This window comes from Myotis brandtii, unplaced genomic scaffold, assembly GCF_000412655.1.
Source record: "Myotis brandtii unplaced genomic scaffold, ASM41265v1 scaffold246, whole genome shotgun sequence".
Taxonomy (NCBI): domain Eukaryota; kingdom Metazoa; phylum Chordata; class Mammalia; order Chiroptera; family Vespertilionidae; genus Myotis; species Myotis brandtii.
The window spans coordinates 611,792-629,609 of record NW_005359310.1 but is presented as its reverse complement, the minus strand read 5'-3'; the positions used below and the strand labels follow the sequence as shown (position 1 = coordinate 629,609).

Here is a 17,818-nt window from a genome sequence, read left to right as displayed (position 1 = left end):
TGGTCGCTGTGTGCCTCCTGGGACAGAGCTTGCCGAGACCAGTGGGCTTGCTTGCAGGTGAGTGCTGTGGTCAGTACAGGCCCGTCTCTTAAGATTAGTATGTGAGCTTTTCTCTCTTATTTTGCTTCCTTTTGTGGTAGATAGAACTAAAATATTCTCTCGTAACTGTTAATACTGGCACAGTTGCAAACTCTCCGATTTTCGGTTTCTAGATGTAGATTTTAAGAATATAGACACAAGAATACTGAAAGGACTTAAGTCGGTATTTGAATTCATATGTTGCTGTGTAAGTTTCAGTTCGTTGTTGTTTTTTTAAATTGAGGCAAAATTCGTACAACATAAAATTCTCTATTTTAACCACTTAAAGTATATGATCCAGTGGCTTCTGGTATATTCACAATATTATCAGCCGTCATTATTACCGAATTTCAGAACCTTCTCTTCGTCCCAAAATAAAATCCCACATTAAGTTGAGCAGCCACTCCCCTTCCGTCCTCTCAGCCGGTGGCCACGAGCCTGCTCTCTGTCCTGGACTTGCCTCTTCTGGGCATTTCCTCTCGATGGAGTCACACAGCACGTGGCCTTGCATCTGGCTCCTTCCCTTCGCGGGATGTTGTCAAAGCGCATTCCTGCTGTGGAAATCAGCCCTGCGTCTGTCTCCATGCTGAGCACTGACCCCTGGTGGGGGCGCCACAGCTCACCGTCTCCTTGTTGTGGATGATGCTGCCATGGACGTTCGTGTGCCTGTCACGTGTGAGCATAGGTTTTTCGCTTCTCGGCCCCTCGGACTGGAATTGCTGGATCATGTGTGTAACTTTTGGAAGAACTCTGCTGTTTCCCGTGGTGGTGGTGGTAACATTTTCTTCCCACCAGCAATTTGGAAAGGTTCTGGTTTCTCCACATCCTCGCCAACACCGTTCCCCTCCCTTCTTTGTAATAACAGCCTAGTGGGTGTGAGTGGCATCTCATTGTGACTTTTATTTGCATTCAGTTTGGGGAGTATTGTCATCTCAGCGATATTCTTTCCGTCGATGAACATAGGGTGGTTTCCCACAATTTAGGTTGTCTTTATTTATTTATTTTTTCTGTCTTTAGTTTCTTTACGCAAGGACTTTTAATGATCTATTTTTGTTTAATCAGTCTTGAAGAGAAGTGAAATTTTAAGACAGTAGCTTCATAAGGAATACCTGGCTTTTCGAATGGGAAGCGTTCCTATTTAAGAGGGTTATTTACAAACCATGTAAAAATATTATTTTTTATATACACATATATTTTTGTTGATTTCAGAGAGGAAGGGAGAGGGAGAGAGAAACATCAATGAGGAGAGACTCATTGATCGGTTACCTCCTGCACGCCCCCTACTGGGGACTGAGCCCACAACCCGGCCATGTGCCTTTGACCGGAATTGAACCCAGGACCCTCAGTCCGCAGGCTGACGCTCTATCCACTGAGCCAAACCAGCCAGGGCTAAAAATACTATTTTATATACAGTGAGCAGTAGTGCATTCCCAGTGTCTCTTACATTGTGGTTTTTTTCTTTTCATTCATTATGAAACAATTTCTGATAAGTAACTCAAGCTAAAGATTTGCTGGCATCTTGCCTAATTAGTTCCATCTTTGCCCTAATTGTGTACTTCAGCTGCAATAACTTTTTTTGTCTTTTTCATTTTTTAAAATAAACGTAACATGAAATGAAAAGTAAAATTGCCGGCCAGCACTCTACACATGGTACAATCTGCACTCCTGGTGTCGGCTCTGGGTGACGGGAGCCTGGAGCCTCGCGGTTCCCGGGAGTTCGCATGGGGCCTGCCCTGGTGTTCCCTCGTGAGGTGTCCATCGAGCAGCCTCGTTGTGGAGACAGGAAACAGCTTTTCCGATTGACCTCCCTGCTCTCCATCCCTCAGGACCAGTTAGTGGCCTAAGTGTTCCTAACTTTGGTTACTAATCTAGATACCAGCCCTTTCGATTAAAAACCAACTTAGCGTTTTCACCGTATTTCTTAGTTTGAAACTCACTGGTTTTCCTTTCTCGGAGGTGGAGACTGCAATTAGCAAGCCCGGCCACATCTCTCTGCTGCTTGCTGATTCTGCACCACAGGCAGGGCCCAGTGGAGGCGGGAACCCGGGCTATTGACGGCCTGGGAAAAGCCTGCCTTTCCTCCCAGACGTTTGTGTGTGTTTTGGCTCCTTTGCTGCGGGCCTTTGGTTCCCTGTGGGCATGGGTTGGAAGGATTGGCAGAGCTTCTTCTCTATTTCAAAGAAGCGTCTGTGCTTTGCAGAATCAGGGAGGTGTTTTTCCATGTGAATCTGCTTAACCATTTTGGTAGATGATGCCAGGAGCATTAGTGGTTAAGAAACAGGTTGTAAATGGAGCCATTTCTGGTTTAGTGGGATTTAAAACAAAGAGGACGGAGGAAACAGTGTAGCCACGCAGTCCCTTGGTGCTGGGTCCCCTGATTGAGGGGGAAGGTGTGGTTCTGCAGTGTGCAGGGCGGGTCAGGCCGCAGGGTGACTGTGAAGGGGGCGGGGCTAAAATCTTCCAGCATCTTCAGGGGCCCACCGGGGAGCCTCCCCGAAGTGCAATGTGCGCTCAGTAGCTATTGCAACAGAATGGGCTGAGGAAAAGACGAGCATGATATGAATGTTTCCGAATGAGTTGTAAACAGATCCTATAGCTAATGCTGGCCTGTTGTTGTTACCATGACTACATTGGGCTGTGACTAATAGAATAGATCAGGACGCAGCAGACCACTCCCTGTGACAGGCTCAGGTTGTTGTGGGCAGTCAGCGCCTCCTTTCTCTCAGAAGCACGCTCCGCGGGGAGTTCAAAGCCAGGAAGGGCTACGTTTACATGCTGACTTACAAAATACGCCTTATCACTGTAGCACACTGACTTGGCATAGAGTGATGTAGAATCTTCCTTATCAAGAGAATGTTGTACTTTGAATATTGTACGCTGCAGAGCATACTTTTTATTGTGATGCTTAACTTACTATGTTACTCCTGTTAACTTCTTATAATGGTCAAATAATAATATAGGAAAAAAATTGAAGTGTCCTCATGAAATACAAGACTTTTTTGGATTTCTCTCATTAACCTATCTTAACTTTTCATTGTGGATTTGGATTGGAGGGAGCATTTGGTGAAATAAAAGTAAAGATATGTACGCACCAGGCTTGAAACACTTTGTTGCCTTTACTAGGGGACTTTATATGGGAACTAGTTAGGAAAAGAGCATTAGCTTAACAGAAAGGGCCTCTTCAGTCGCCCTACCTTGAGTCATTCACCAATGTCCGCTGGTTTCTCTAAACTCGCACAGTTCTTGCTTTCTCTGGCCAGAGACCACTCTATGGATAGAAAAGGTGACGTCGCTATTTGAGGCCTTTTGCAGTCAATAGGAATATTGCTGGGTGTTATGTGCCCTTGGTCCTAGGGAGAGGTGGGGGAGTTAAGAGAGAAGATAGGAAGAGAACTTGAATTGTTTTCAGAAGTCGCGGACACCAGCGTTTCTTTCTGAGCGCTCACATTTGTCATCATACGCAGGGCTTTTCTGGTTGGTAATTTGACTTTGTTTTCAGGAGAACCATTTGGAAGGACTGGCATTGTTTGTGTTGTAAAAGCAAGGAGTCTAAGGTGTTGGCAGGTTACATAGGCTTATAAAAATCTGGGCTACATCGTGCACTTAAATCACTCTGACCCCAGAGCTCAACCTCTTTTCACTGTAGCACCCCCGGAAGTACACAGCGTGGGTATGTCTGTGTTCTTCCCACTCATTGAGCAAGCACGACAGAGTCCTGTGCAACCGCTCCGTCATCCTGGGCTCCGTCCTGGGCTGCTGGCTCTGTCGTCCTGGGCTGCCGGCTCCGTCATCCTGGGCTGCCGTAGATGCTGTGGGGATACAGTAGAAAAAGACCCAACCCCCGGGAACCGAGCTCTGCATGAGGAAGCAGGCAGATGAGCCAGGAAGAGCAGCTTTCTAGGAGATCAAGTGCTGAGAAACCCACAGCAGAGTTGAGTCTTCGTGATTCAGTGCAGGAGCCTATGACACACAGTTCTTGGATGGGAGGTCAGACTTCAGATAGTCTTTCTTTTTCATGTAATTCATAGGGATAAATGGGTTGTGTTATCATGGTTTTCATGAGAGGTGCCAGGGGGCTGGTGAACAAAGAAGATCAAAGTTCCTGTCTCATAGGCTTTATACTGCAGAGGCAGTGATGTGTGGGCACCCAATGTGTAAAACTTCTAGATGCATTGATTAAATTCAGATATGTAGAAAGAGTATGTTGGTTGACAAGTGGTGTGTTGAAAAATAAACTAGGGGTTGGGGGGGATACAAGTGCAGTTTTAAATGGTCAGAGAATGTTAACCAACAAGTGACGTTTGAGCAAAGATGTAAATAAGGCGAGGGAGGGAGCCATGTCCTCTGAGGTCATGTTCTAGACGTTGGCGGGGCGGGCCTGGCCGGGAGCTGCCTGGCACAGTCGAGCAGCAAGGGGATCAAGGACAAGGAGCTGGACTGTGGGTGGAGGCGGTCATGGGAGATGAGGGGGGCCTATGGGTTGTGGTCAAGCTGTGATGTCTACTCGAGGTGAGGGGGGCCTGTGGAGGGGTTTGAGCCCAAGAATGGCAGGGCTCACCTATGTTGTTAAAGTTTCATTCTATTAGGGTGAGAATAGGCCCCATTTCGGAGTTGTTAAATTGATATCTACTTCAAAATAACAATGTAATGTATTTAAATATCAAAGATAATGTTTTTACTCTATCACTAAGGCTTTTATTAAAGAGTTTTACTAAATTTTTCTTTACTTGACCTGGAGTCGAAACAGCCTTTCTTTTTTTTTCAATTACAGTTTACGTTCAGTACAAAATAGCCTTTCTGATAACCTGCTTGCTTGTGGCCAAACATTCTGAAATGTTGATAGGATAAGCATAGGGAAATCTATGCCACTGGCAAGGTCCAGCTTTGCCATGTAATCTATCTAAGCAATCTAAATTAATGACTTTTATTTTTCATGAATTATTTCAAAGTAAGTTGGAGATGTCATGATTCTTTGCACCCAAAATAATTCCGCTTGCATCTCCTAGGAATAAGGACATTTTCCTACATAACTATCATAACACAAGCAATCTTAGCCCCTTTGTGGGTCCCCCACCCCCAGGTGGAATGTGCATGAATATTCAAGGGCCTGTCAGGAGTCTGGGAAGACTTATTATTAAAACCCTCATTTATGGCCCTAACTGGTTTGGCTCAGTGGATAGAGCGTCGGCCTGTGGACTCAAGGGTCCCAGGTTCGATTCCGGTCAAGGGCGTGTACCTTGGTTGAGGGCACATCCCCAGTAGGGAGTGTGCAGGAGGCAGCTGATCGATGTTTCTTTCTCATTGATGTATCTAACTCTATCCCTTTCCCTTCCTCTCTGTAAAATATCAATAAAATATATTTTAAAAAAAATAAAACCCTCATTTATGTTTCCTGAACCTCAAGTATTGGTTTTATTTTTATTTTTTCAGTATGGACTAGATATACTGCCTATCTTAATTCTGGTTTAGAGAATTTGAGAGATTAAGTTAATTGATGCTTTTATACCAATAAGTGGATTGTCCACTGAGCTCCATGGAGTCCATCTTATGCCATTTGCCACAGCTCTCCATAGAGCAAGCATGTCAAACTCGCAGCCCACAATGAATATTTTTGCTGCCCAGCCAATATAACAGTATGTAAGAAACGTTTTAAAACTTAATTTTTACAATATCCTGTTATACATAATTAATAACGAACTACAATGTTCGCTAATGACTGATGACTATAATCGTGTTGCATTCATTTCCCTTATGCTGCTTACGCACAGGCCCACCATTTCTCCCCACTAATACCAGCAGCGAATATTTTAGCAGCCAATGGCCACATCATTAGTCTTGGCCTCAGTTGTTTGGTGTGCTCAACAGGAAGTATTTCGCTTTTGGAGAAAAAGAAAAATAGGTTTATTTGTGTTATGCTTATTAATTTGTTCAGTTATTCAGTGTCTGGCAAGTTAATGTTCAAGAAAAAATATTAATTTTTATTAAAATGTTCTATTCATGTTAACGATGACTCGTTTATTTCAGCCCTTTGTATTCAGCATGTCTCTATTGAAATAAATATGTTTCTATGAAAATTGAAGCTTGTTTTTTGTGGCCACATACACTTATACCTTGTTTATTTGGCCCTGGTAGCCTGTGAGTTTGACATGCTTGCCCTAGAGGAACGCCGCTAGTAGTTCTAATGTCCAGGAAGGTGAAGACTAGTCCGTCTCTAGAGCATCCTGGCAGTAACAGTGCTGAACTTAAAGCCCAAAAGTGACTGTTGTCATTCTTGCCTCCGATGCTATTCATGGCATCTAAATGCCTCATTCTTCTCAGCAGGAGGATTTCCATCACATTCTGTAACTAAGGCACTTCTGAAACCCCCGTGTGAAGGCACACTAGGCTGTGAACCTAAGCAAACAGTGGGTCAGTGTTCATTCTTCAGACGTACATCCTGTGGAATGGGCTGCTCTTGTCACGTCCCCTCTGAAGGGCTCTTTCAGTTCTGTTTCAAGAGGCACTAAAATAGAGTCAAACTTCTGAGCAACTCATAATGGACATTTCACCTCTAAAGACTCGCTGATGCTGCGTAGGATTTCAGGGACTTGCCTGAGGACTCTTTTTATTAGATTGTAGGATGTGTATTTTTAGGAAGAAATTGGCTTCCATTATATCATACAATTTTCTGCCTTTTGGGGACTACTTGATCAAATCAGGCATTTTGGTTACTTTATATAGATCTTGTGCTGTTCCGCAATTATATAAAACACAAGTAAAAATTGGGGCTGTTTTTGTGATGAGTTATATGTCCATGGAAAAATAATTCAGTATTTGAGGGTTGGGGTATGATGCAGAAGCATGGTATTGATTGTCCCAGGAGGACTGTACACAGGAAATGCTGTGGAGTTAACACAAGGGGACATGTAATAATTTTAGATGAGGAAGGCTACAAAGGAAGTAGGGTTTGAGCTGAATGTTGAAAAAGAGGTTGGGATGTCACTGAGCCCGATCGGAGAAGCATTCGGTTCTGTAGAGCAGAGTGCACAAAGGCGCGGGGTCGGAAATGGGAGGGAGGGAGGGAGGGAGGGAGGTACCCCAGGCTGGCCGCGATAGCCAGTGCAGATGGGCGAGAAGGAGCAGCCTGCAGAGGGAGGTTGGGGCCCGTACAGTGTTTGCAGGGCTCGTGGGCCTGGGCGGGTGCAGAGGGGGCTTCGTGGGATGCGTGGCCTTTGCTGCAGGGCGGGGCCTGACAAGGGCAGAGCGAGCTCCCAGCGTGGCCTCGTTCCCTTCTTCCCTGAGAAGACGAAAACTTGTTTTATGACCTAATTTGTGATCAGTATTTATTAAACGCTTCGTGTGAGCTGAAAGTAATGTGTATTATGCGTTCTCTAATTGGTGGGTGCAGAATTCTACACATAGGCATGCGCCCCATCGTGCTGTGTCCACATGCCTGTATCTCGTAATTGAGAGAAGTACCTTCACCCCCCCCCCCCCACTATGATGTACATTCTCATTTTCTCCCTGCCGTTCTGTTGACATTCTTTTATTAGGTTCTTAAAAGTCTCAAAAATTAATGATTTTCTGGTGAATTAAACCTTTTCTTCATTATGTTGTTACTCTATTTCTAACAATGCTCTCTTCCACCCCCACCCCCCGAGAGGTAGGGAAGATGTGAGAGAGAAAGAAACATTAATGATGAGAGAGAGTCATGGATCAGCTGCCTCCTGCACGCCCCACACTGGGGATCGAGCCTGCAACCTGGGCATGTGCCGTGACCAGGAATTAAACTGGCCTCCTGGTTCAAAGGTCGAGGCTCAACCACTGAGCCACGCGACCGGGCTTCATAATGCTCTGTTGTTACCTTGTATTGGCCGACACCACGGGAGGCAGCCATTCCCTGGACTCACTTTCCGTGCCTCGTCGTTTCATCCTCTTGTCCGGTACATGGTCATTTCCTGAGGTGTGCGTTCCAGTTTTGTAATTCTCCCTCCACCGTGTTTACACTGCTTGGATCTTTTGATTATTTTTAAACCTTAGGTTATCTCTTACGTTCTCTTGTTGGTTAGAGATCTTGGTGATTCTCCGTTTTATTTACTTACATGTTGCACCACGGCTGTTTGAGAGTCAGGATCTGATGCGCCGCCTGTTGGCGCCCTTGGATTCCGAGCCTGTTGGTGAACGTGTCCGTGTTGGTGGGTTTCTTTCTTGGTGTTTGCACTCTGGGAGCTCGTCACTTGGACGTCGCTTCGGCTAAAATTAAGATGGAGAAACTGCCTGCGGAGGATCTGCTGCTGGGAGCCCAGGGCTGCCGCCGGCCTGAGGTCACACCGGCTCCCTGTGTTCTGTGTGGAAGGCCCTCCCGGCGTCCTGCCCCTGCCCTGCACCTGGCCAGGTCAGGGCGCGGCTTTCTGGCGCTGAGCTGTCACGTGACCAGCCCTCCTTCTGTCATACTACATTCCACCTCTGGTATTGCAGGCTTTGGGCATGTGGGGGAAGGTGGTGATCCGTCAAAGCTCTTCTGCTTCATGTGAGACTCCGTGTCCCAAATACTATGTGTCTGGGAGCTCCTCGCCAGCCTGAACTCTGGGGGCAAGATCATCTGATCTCATTCATTCCCAAGGATTAGAAAAAGGGGATTTTCCTGTTGATTAACAGTGTCAGTCCATATTAAACCTTGGTGTAAGTATCTACGTAGTCTCATTGAGGATAAATGCTGTTAGCCTTATTGATTACTTGAGGGTAATATATTTAACTTGTGGGCAGTACTTGTTTTTGTATAAAGTCCTGGAATTGTGCTGGCCTCGGCCGCCCAGGTACTGAAATTGGGACGATGCGGAGAGGATTAGTGAGGCCCCTGAGCAAGGCTGACAGGCAAGTTGGGAAGCCTTCGTACTTTTTCACTTTGCACGTTATGTAAAGTCTGACCGCTGTGCTGCACGCTGGGAGTTAAGACAGTATTGATGGAACTGTAACTGGAAAGTTAAAAAACCCTGATCAGTTTCAGAGAGCACCTCGCTCAGCAGCTTCCCCAGAGCCTGTCTCCCGATAGGATATGCACTGTGCTCATGCCCGTTCAATAAAAACAACATTTTGGGGCCTATTTTACTTAAAAATTTTTGAACTTTTAATTTTTACGAAACAGAAAACTGGGCCCCTCGATGGGCAGTTCATTGCGTTTCACAAGCAAAACAGCCCCAAGATCAAGAAACAGACCAGCCCCGGGCCCCTCCCCCCGAGCGGCCTTGTCTCGCCCTCCCTGGTTAACGGCTGCTCTGACTCTAACACCTGTTTTTGACCTTTAAGTTAACAGAATCATAAGTACGTGTTGCTGTATGTCAGGCTTTTTATGCCAACCCCGCGGCTGTAAGATTCATCCATGGCACTGTGTATAGTGTCTCCAACACTCTCATAGTCTATGATGGCCTCTCCCTTTGTCTGTGTTGTATTCCTTGTTCTTACTCTTTTGTTTGTAGAAGGAGCTGAAGAGGAAAAAATGGAAACAGAAGCTGATGGTCAGCAGCCGGAAAAGGTGAATTCTGTTTGAGTTCTTCCCCAACAGAACAGCCACGGAGGAGCCTTTCAGAGCGTCACGGTTTGCGTTTATTCTGATCTCTTAGTCCCTCTCAGGAGACTATAAATAACTTTCAGCATTTGGACTTTGCTGGTTCAGGTCTGGTTCTCACAAAGCATCATACAGGACACTTTTCATTTATTTGTGCAAAGATTTATCCACTCCCAACCTCTTCTTTTGTGCCAACCCCTTCAGGCACAGCTGGGACTATGAATATAAGAATTGTTGTTCTTACGAATATTGAATTGTGGGGGTTAAGTCCTATCCTTGTGCCAGAAGAGAATTAGATAATACCTGGGATTTTCTGAGAGAGTGAACTGCCAGAAGAAAAATATTTAGAAAAGACTTGGTGAGAAGGTGACATTTGAGGTAGATTTTAAAGAGCAGGTAGAGCTAGAAGGAATGGAATGGAGGCTGGAGGCTAGGGAATCGAATTTCCACCCGGGAGGGGAGGGGAGGCAGTCAAAGGGCCCGGAGTGTTCGTGACCCGATCCCCGTCTCGGATCCGAGGTCCTGAGTGCGGGGTGAGCTGGGCGAACCAGACTTTACAGCCTCTTCAAGGCCAGGGGCTCGTGGTGAGCAGTCGGCCAGTCACTGTTGGAATAAATAGATACAGGAGGGATTTAGGGGCTTAATCACAGGCGGTGTTTTAAACGGTTTGTAGATAAGGATAGGGTGATCATCAAATTAGTTCCAGCTCTTACAATACTGTGCTTTGTACTTTACGGTTATGAATTCACCGAATTCCTAAAACAGCCTCATCAAGTCAGTGATAGTCCCTTCATTTTATAGACAATGTCACATACTTGTCCAAGGTCACAGGGATTTCTGAATCAGCAAGTGATGCCAGATGCCAGCAGAGGAATGAAGCTGCTGCCCCGGAGTTGCGCGCTGGTGCTCTGCTGTGGCTCTTTCTGCAAACCACCAGCAAGTGGCTGTGGAAAGGCTTTGTCAGCGCTCCATTTCGGCAGCATTTCGTCCTGCTTCCTGGCTGATTATGTGCATTTTCAATGCTCTTGGTCCTTTTGGACAACAATTTGATTATTTATTTAATAAATATTTCTCTGTTTAGCCAGTAAGTCATAGAAATGAATTCCCCTGACGTTCCTTAGGGCCTTGTGGCCGTGGCCTCACAGCAGACGAGACAGGGACCGTGTCCCTGGGGGTGTTGTCCTGTGAGCACACAGGTGTTGAGGCATGAAACGTATTTCTGTGAAGTTATTCATTGGTTCCCAGGTTTTCCCTTCTGAGCCTAGTCTGCTTGTCAGAAATAGCAGAACCTTTAGTTATTCCGTGACATTGGCCTTTCCCCCCCTCACTCTCCTCTTCTTTTTTACCCTATTCAGGCAGAAAACAAAGGGGAAAATGAAACGGATGAAGGTGATAAAGCCCAAGATGGAGACAATGAAAAAAGCAGCGAGAAGGAACAGGATAATGAAGTTAGTGAGGATATCAAGTCAGGTAATTTGAGGAAACGCTTGAGACTTCATTGTGTAACACTGAAAACGGGGAGAAATGTGGGCCGTTTAATTGTGTCGAATCGATTTCCCACTTTGAGTTTGTTTCTTGATGTGGCCATAGATGTGCAGCGTGCATTTCGCTTTGTGGCAGCACCTGTGCTAATGCCAGTGGCCGCCGTGTTCTCAGTCATGTACACAGACAAGCTGGTGGGGTCACTGAGGCCGCCACACAGACCTCCATTCAGTGTCAGCAGTTGCTGGCGGATCTCCTGCCCCGGCCAGGCTGGCGGAAGCGCTGCCCTTGGTCCTGATTTCCTGCCGAGAGCACCTCATTGACCGATGAACACACATTTTGCCTTAAGGCTTCGCTCCCCTGAATTTTCCTTTCTGTCCAAGGGAACGACACACAGAGCTGAGAGAGAGGAAGGGAAGACAGAGGGGACTATTTAGAAAATCCATCTCAGATAGAGGCGCACTTATGTGCTTGGAACAGCTCCGCAGACACCTTCCAGGGCACTGAGATCCCTTTGTGACGTCGGGCCTGGGGTCACGTGGCAGAGGTGAGCCGTGAGATGGCTATTGAGAGGCCACACTGATGCAGCTTCTGATTCCTTCCAGAGGAAAAGGAGCCTGAAGAGAACAAGGAGCTCACTGATGCTTGTAAAGAAAGAGAAAGCGAAGTTGGGAAGAAGAAAGTAGAACATGAGATTTCCGAAGGAAACGTAGCCACGGCCGCCGCAGCTGCTCTCGCCTCAGCTGCCACCAAAGCCAAGGTTTGCCGACAGCCTTCCCCGGCCCACTTGCGCCTGAATGGCCGTGTTGTGTTCCGTTCGTTGGGAACGTCTAGTGCAACGGTTCTCAACCTGTGGGTCGCAAGCCCTTTGGGGGTTACCTAAGACCACTGGAAACACCTATATAATTACATATTGTTTTTGTGATTAATCACTATGCTTTAATTATGTTCAATTTGTAACAATGAAATTGGGGGTTACCAGAAAATACATCCTGCATATCAGATATTTACATTATGATTCATAACAGTAGCAAAATTATAGTTATGAAGTAGCAACGAAAATAATTTCATGGTTGGAGGTCACCACAACATGAGGAACCATACTAAAGGGTCGCGGCATTGGGAAGGTTGAGAACCATCGGTCTAGTGTAAGGAGCCCCGCACCCGGGAGCAGGGGACTGTTTGCTTGCACAGTATTCTAGGTGAGGAGCTGCGCAGGCGGGGCGTGCGGGGTCGGGCTGGTCCTGCGGTGACTGCAGGTCGAAGGCGGGATTTGCAGTCTCTCTAATTTGCCTGCAGAGCTTGACTGGACTGTGGTTCCAATTTCGACCAGATTGAAATATTGTGATTTTTAAGACAAAATCTGTTTCCTTGTATAAAGACTTCATCCTGCTCTTACAGACTGGAAGGAGGGGGGTGGGGGACCTAAAATAGCTCTTTTTCTCCTTGAAATTGCCAGCTTTTCTGGGGGTGGTTTTCTCTATTTATAACACAGTATTGGCTCACAGCATCTTGAAGAAGAGACGAGAATGTTATTCCCCTCACTTTGTGTTAATTTAGCATTTGAAGACATTCCCAGCGCGAACATGTCATTTTAAGATGCCTGCCCCTTCCCCTTCCAGTTCCCCCAGGGAGTCTCCGTCCGCTGCAGGTGACCACGTGGAGAGCAGTCCTGGTAGATGCCCGGCGGACTCTCCTGAGCCCTCCCTCCCGGCAGAGACTCAGGGCCTGCAGTCCCCGGGCCACGAGCTGCCGCACCACTTCTCCGCGTGTCTCCAGCCGAGTCTTCCTCCTCCAGGTGGACTCAGGCAGGAAGCAGAAGAGCCTGGGTCATGGGTATTCAGTCCCCTCCCTGCCCCTCCCAGGCCAGAATTTCAAACTCTTAGGAGTTTTCATGCTCAGGACCCTTCCCAGTTCTCAAGCGTCATTTCTCGCCTGTCGTCCTGACAGGTTCCTTGCAGTTCTAGACAGACCCACCCAGCCCCTCGCCTCCAGCTGGACTCCCTGGCCACTCTCCCCTCTCACGGAGGCGGCTCTCTCCTTTCCGTTCCTCTCCTCTCTGTGCCGCCGGGCACGCTCGCTGCAGGTGCCGGAGAAGGAGCTGCAATGGGGGATTCCCGTAAACCCGTTCAGGACACTGCATGGTGGTTCATGGCTGATGAAACGTGATGGCCTCATAGCTCTGACTGTGCGGCTCTGGGCAGGGAGGTGTGTGCTGTGCACGACCGACCTCCTTCCACAGCCGTGACTCCTTCCTCGCAGAGAGCGTGCCCGGCCAGAGGCCCCGGCAGGGGGAGGCCACCCCAGAGCCTCCTCTTCCCAGGCACTCGCTTGCTTCCCGGAGTGGGGACTTGGGTTCTGTTCTCCAAGCACCTGCTCCCCCGACCTGGGAAGCGATGAGGCTCGGGCGCCAGGGAATGAGGGGAAGGACGCCCGCGGATCGCTGTGATCAGTGGCCTCTAGCCACGCGCTCTGTTACTCTCGTCTCCTCCTGTGTCTATAAACAGCTTTGTTATTGAGGGTTTTCTTTGACAGATTTTAATTGTTTGTCACTCTCTGGCTTGGAGTGGCCATTAGAGGCTTGGAGTGGCCATTAGAGGCTCTGGATCGAGCTCCAGAACACGCGGGGTGGCAGTGAGAGACTCGGGTCGCACATCGCCTGCCAACAGGCTGGGGGCTGCGAGAAGGACCCCAGGCCGGTGCTCTGGGTCCCTCCCGTCTGGGTGTTTAGGTTTGGCTGGAAGGGAGGGGTCAGAACTATTGCCGGGTTAAACTGGACCCTGCAGGAACCAGAACATGCTGTCCTTTTCCAGCAGCTGCAGGATCCGTTCTCCCAAGATGCAGGGACCCAGACATTTCCTTCCTTCAGACTGTTCTGCCCACCCTGCCCCGTCCCCGAGCGACCGCGTAGGCTTGTCTTGTCGGCAGCCGGGTGTTGGCTCTGGAACAGCAGGAAGAGGCTCTCCTGCTCCTCAGAAGCACCTGGGCTTGCTCCCTGGCGCCCAGTTCTGTGTTGAGGTGGCAGACCTGCGGCCGCCGGCCACATGCTTGCTGTCCGCGTGAGTCACGGCTTTGCCGGGTGAGCACTGGTCGCAGTGGGTTTACCTGGTGACACCGGAAGACAGAGGAGAAACTGTCACAATTCGCCTGCAGGTAGCCCTGCTAGCTCTCACCTCCGTGACTGATAGAAGCCCCTGTGACACCAGGTAGCATCTGCTTTATGTGACGCTGACCTGACCTCTTCCCACCAAGTTACTTCTTTCTTTCTTCCTGTGCTGCCGTCCGCACCGGAACTTCCCCTTTTTTCTTATCGTTGATTATTTATGGGCTGATTCTCCTACATTCCACACCTCTGTGCCCACTCTGAGACCTCACCACTCCTCCTAGGCCTTATGAAGCCGATCTGTGAGGCTGAGTGGGGGGGGAGATGCTCTCCAGCCCTTAGTTTGGGAGGCTCTGCTTGTCACAGCTGCCAGACCCCCAGAATCCACAGCCCGGGCACCAGCCGTGTCCCTGCTGTGTAGCTGCCGCAAAACCTGCTGGCTTAAAACCATACTCTCGGTATTGTGCCTCATGATTTCACAAGTGAGACTCCGGCAGGCTCTGCTGGGAAAATCCTGCTCCGTGTGCCATGGGCGGGGTCACTGAGTATTGCCTCCTGGCGGGGCTACTGTGAAGGGCCTGATGATGCCACTCGTGTGCCTGGAGCCGAGACCCCTGGCTGGCTGCATGGCTGTCCACACAGGCCGGCTCAGCAGTCACCTGGCTGCTTCGTGTGCGGGGGGAGCAGATGGTTGGACTCCTACGTGGCAGCTTAGAACCAAGAGAAGCAGCCCCGCGACAGGAGCGAGAGCTGCCGGTGTCCTGTGGCTCGGACCCCCTCCCTGACGCTGAAAATGTTTTCCCACCCGAATGGTCAAAGGTTCTGTCCAAATTCAAGGCGAGGACAGCAAAGGCCACCCTAGACGGAGGGCGACACCTCGCCCACCACAGCCTGCCATCACCCCCTGCAAAGGCAGCATCTCCTTGTCTGGAGGGGGGGCTCAGGCTGCGGTCAGGTCTCAGCTCAGTCCAGGCCCGGAGCAGCTCCAGAACCAGACCCGACCTCCTGGCCGGGGCCGTCTGTGAAGCGCCTGCGCTGAAGATGCTCCCAGGGTCTCAGTCAGCGCCCCGCAGCTCGCTCTAAAAGCACCTGGGCACCAATTGTGGTTTAAGTTTCTCATCTCTAAGAGCCAAAAAAATAACAGGGATAAGAAGGAAGCGGTTACACCGACTGTTTTATAAACTCCGCCAGCTAGTCCTGGCTCCGTGTGCCACCTTCCTCACCGCCCGCTCTTCCTCCAGGCGCTCCTCAGAACGCCCCCTGGGCGAGGCATTCAGCTCTCTGAGCTCGGCGCTGTGTAAGATGGAGACAGCTTATCAGTAGAAGTAGAAGCAGCATGGAAATGCCAGGTGACAGCACACCATGGCGTCTGGAGTGAAACACGTGCCTGGTGACCTCGAGGCTCCCTCTGGCCCCGTGATGTGTGCCCCCAGTCGGTCTCTCTTACTGTCCTCTGAGGTTTCCCCTGAGCAGACCTGAGTGGTGTTTGGAGACGGTAACGACTTTGGCCCAGTGCTGGGTGCCATGCAGTCGCTGGAGGCCCCGTGAGGACGGCTTCTAGGCCTCTATTTCTGCCGGATTGACGTGCGTGTAGGTCACCAAATCCATAAATTAGCAAAACTTCTTAGCCGTGGTAGCAGGGAGGGAGTGTGCTGCTCTAGGAAAGGAATGACTATGTTGCCTTCTCCCAGATGAGAATCTCTTACCAGTAAAACTATGAAGAGTCAGGAAGTTTCGTGAACAAAAGGAGGCTCTTCCTCCCACTGTAGCAGCACAGGAGACAGAGGCGTGGCATGTTCCCAAGTTCATCACAGCAGATTCCAGGGGACACGGCACAGGAGCTGGCCGCTTCCCGGATGAGCGGAGCCGTCGTCGGGTTTGACGCGTGTGTAAAGACGGTCAGAATCGTTTCTAGGAACTGAAGTATGAAAAAGCCAAGTGTAATGTGCAACATGCGTTTTCCCTCCTGTTTCCACTCAAGCCCCAGATGTTATTACCACACCGATGACTAGTCCACATGCTTGGGGTGGGTGGTTCTGATACCTATTTAGCATCTCCGTTTGGCCTGGAGACGTGCTGAAGCGGCCATAGGTGGAGGCGGGGCTTCCAAAGGCTCCAGGCGGCCCGGGGTCACGGCTTAGGGTCCGCACCGCTGTGTCCGGCTGGCAGTGTGCTCAGTACTCAGTCCTCACTTCTATCCTGTGGCTACCGTTGTTTCCAGGTCACAGATGGAAGTCAGAGGCAGGGGACAGCGAAGCCGTGGTTACACTGGCAGTAAGCAGCCCGGCTTCCGCTCTGCCCTTCCTGCCAACTCTGCTGCGCAGCCTGCAGGACGGACGTGGAATTCACAGGGTGTCAGTGCAGGACAGCGGTTCTCAACCTTCTGGCCCTTTAAGTACAGTTCCTCATGTGACCCAACCATAACATTATTATTTTTTTTAAAATATATTTTATTGATTTTCTACAGAGAGGAAGGGAGAGGAATAGAAAGTTAGAAACATCGATCAGCTGCCTCCACACCCCCCTGGGGATGTGCCCGCAACCAAGGTACATGCCCTTGACTGGAATCGAACCTGGGACCCTTCGGTCCGCAGGCCAATGCTCTATCCACTGAGCCAAACCAGTTAGGGCCATAAAATTATTTTTGTTACTACTTCATAACTGTCATGTTGCTACTGTTATGAATCGTCATGTAAATATCTGATATGCAGGATGGTCTTAGGCGACCCTGTGAAAGGGTCGTTCGACCGCCAAAGGGGTCGCGACCCACAGGTTGAGAACCGCTGCCTAAGCAGATGTGTAATCATGTGACTGCTCTTTGTGCTTAGCACCTGGCTGCCGTGGAAGAGAGGAAGATCAAGTCCCTGGTGGCGCTCCTGGTTGAGACGCAGATGAAGAAGCTGGAGATCAAGCTGCGGCATTTCGAGGAGCTGGAGACGATCATGGACAGAGAGAAGGAGGCTGTGAGTGCCTTTCACGGGGCTTCGGGCCACTGAACCCGGGCCTTTCCTCAGGGCAGGTGCCCCTCGGCCTCGGCTTCTGGCCTGGAGCTTGCTCAGCCCTCCTGGGCGGTCTCGGCAGCGGGGGCGGGAGCTCCCACATCCTGAACTGCTTTCTGCACCCCAGGCCCCGGGGGCTTCAGGGCCCCCAGACTGACTTGCCTGCTTGTTCCCTGGTTCAAGGCTTCTCTTGAGTCCCTGTCACCTTGACCTATTCGCTTCCGACCCTTTTACCAAACCCTCCTCAGACCCGCCCCGGCTCGGTCTCCTCCCTCCTCTGGGGGAGGGGGGAGGGGGAGGGGAGGGGAGGGGAGGGGAGAGCGGGTCAGTCGTCCATGCTGACCCTGACACTTCCTATTTGGACGTGGCCCAAACAGGACCAGGAGAAGGACGAGAAGGGCTGAGGACAGGGAAGGGAGCGTGAGCATCATGGAAAAGGGAGCACTTGGCGTTGCCGGGAAGTTGTGGGGAAACAGGGATTCAGGTCGTTGGAGGACATTCCTTTAATGAGTTGACGAGAGGACGGGGTGACTCTGAGGAATGGGCTAAGGTGGGGGTTAGTTAGGATGATGCTTTTTGTAACTTTGACTTTTTTATCTGTATATGAAACAT

At 49.5% G+C, this 17,818-nt stretch overlaps 1 protein-coding gene across 1 annotated transcript in view; it reads left to right on the top strand.

Annotated features, from left to right (window-relative positions):
- Positions 1 to 17,818, top strand: part of SMARCC1 (SWI/SNF related, matrix associated, actin dependent regulator of chromatin, subfamily c, member 1) — an 89,461-nt gene that overhangs the window by 58,500 nt on the left and 13,143 nt on the right. Inside the window, 4 exon segments of the mRNA XM_005867205.2 lie at positions 9,534 to 9,589; positions 10,978 to 11,092; positions 11,710 to 11,864; positions 17,036 to 17,170. Coding sequence (XP_005867267.1) covers positions 9,534 to 9,589; positions 10,978 to 11,092; positions 11,710 to 11,864; positions 17,036 to 17,170 — 461 coding nt within the window.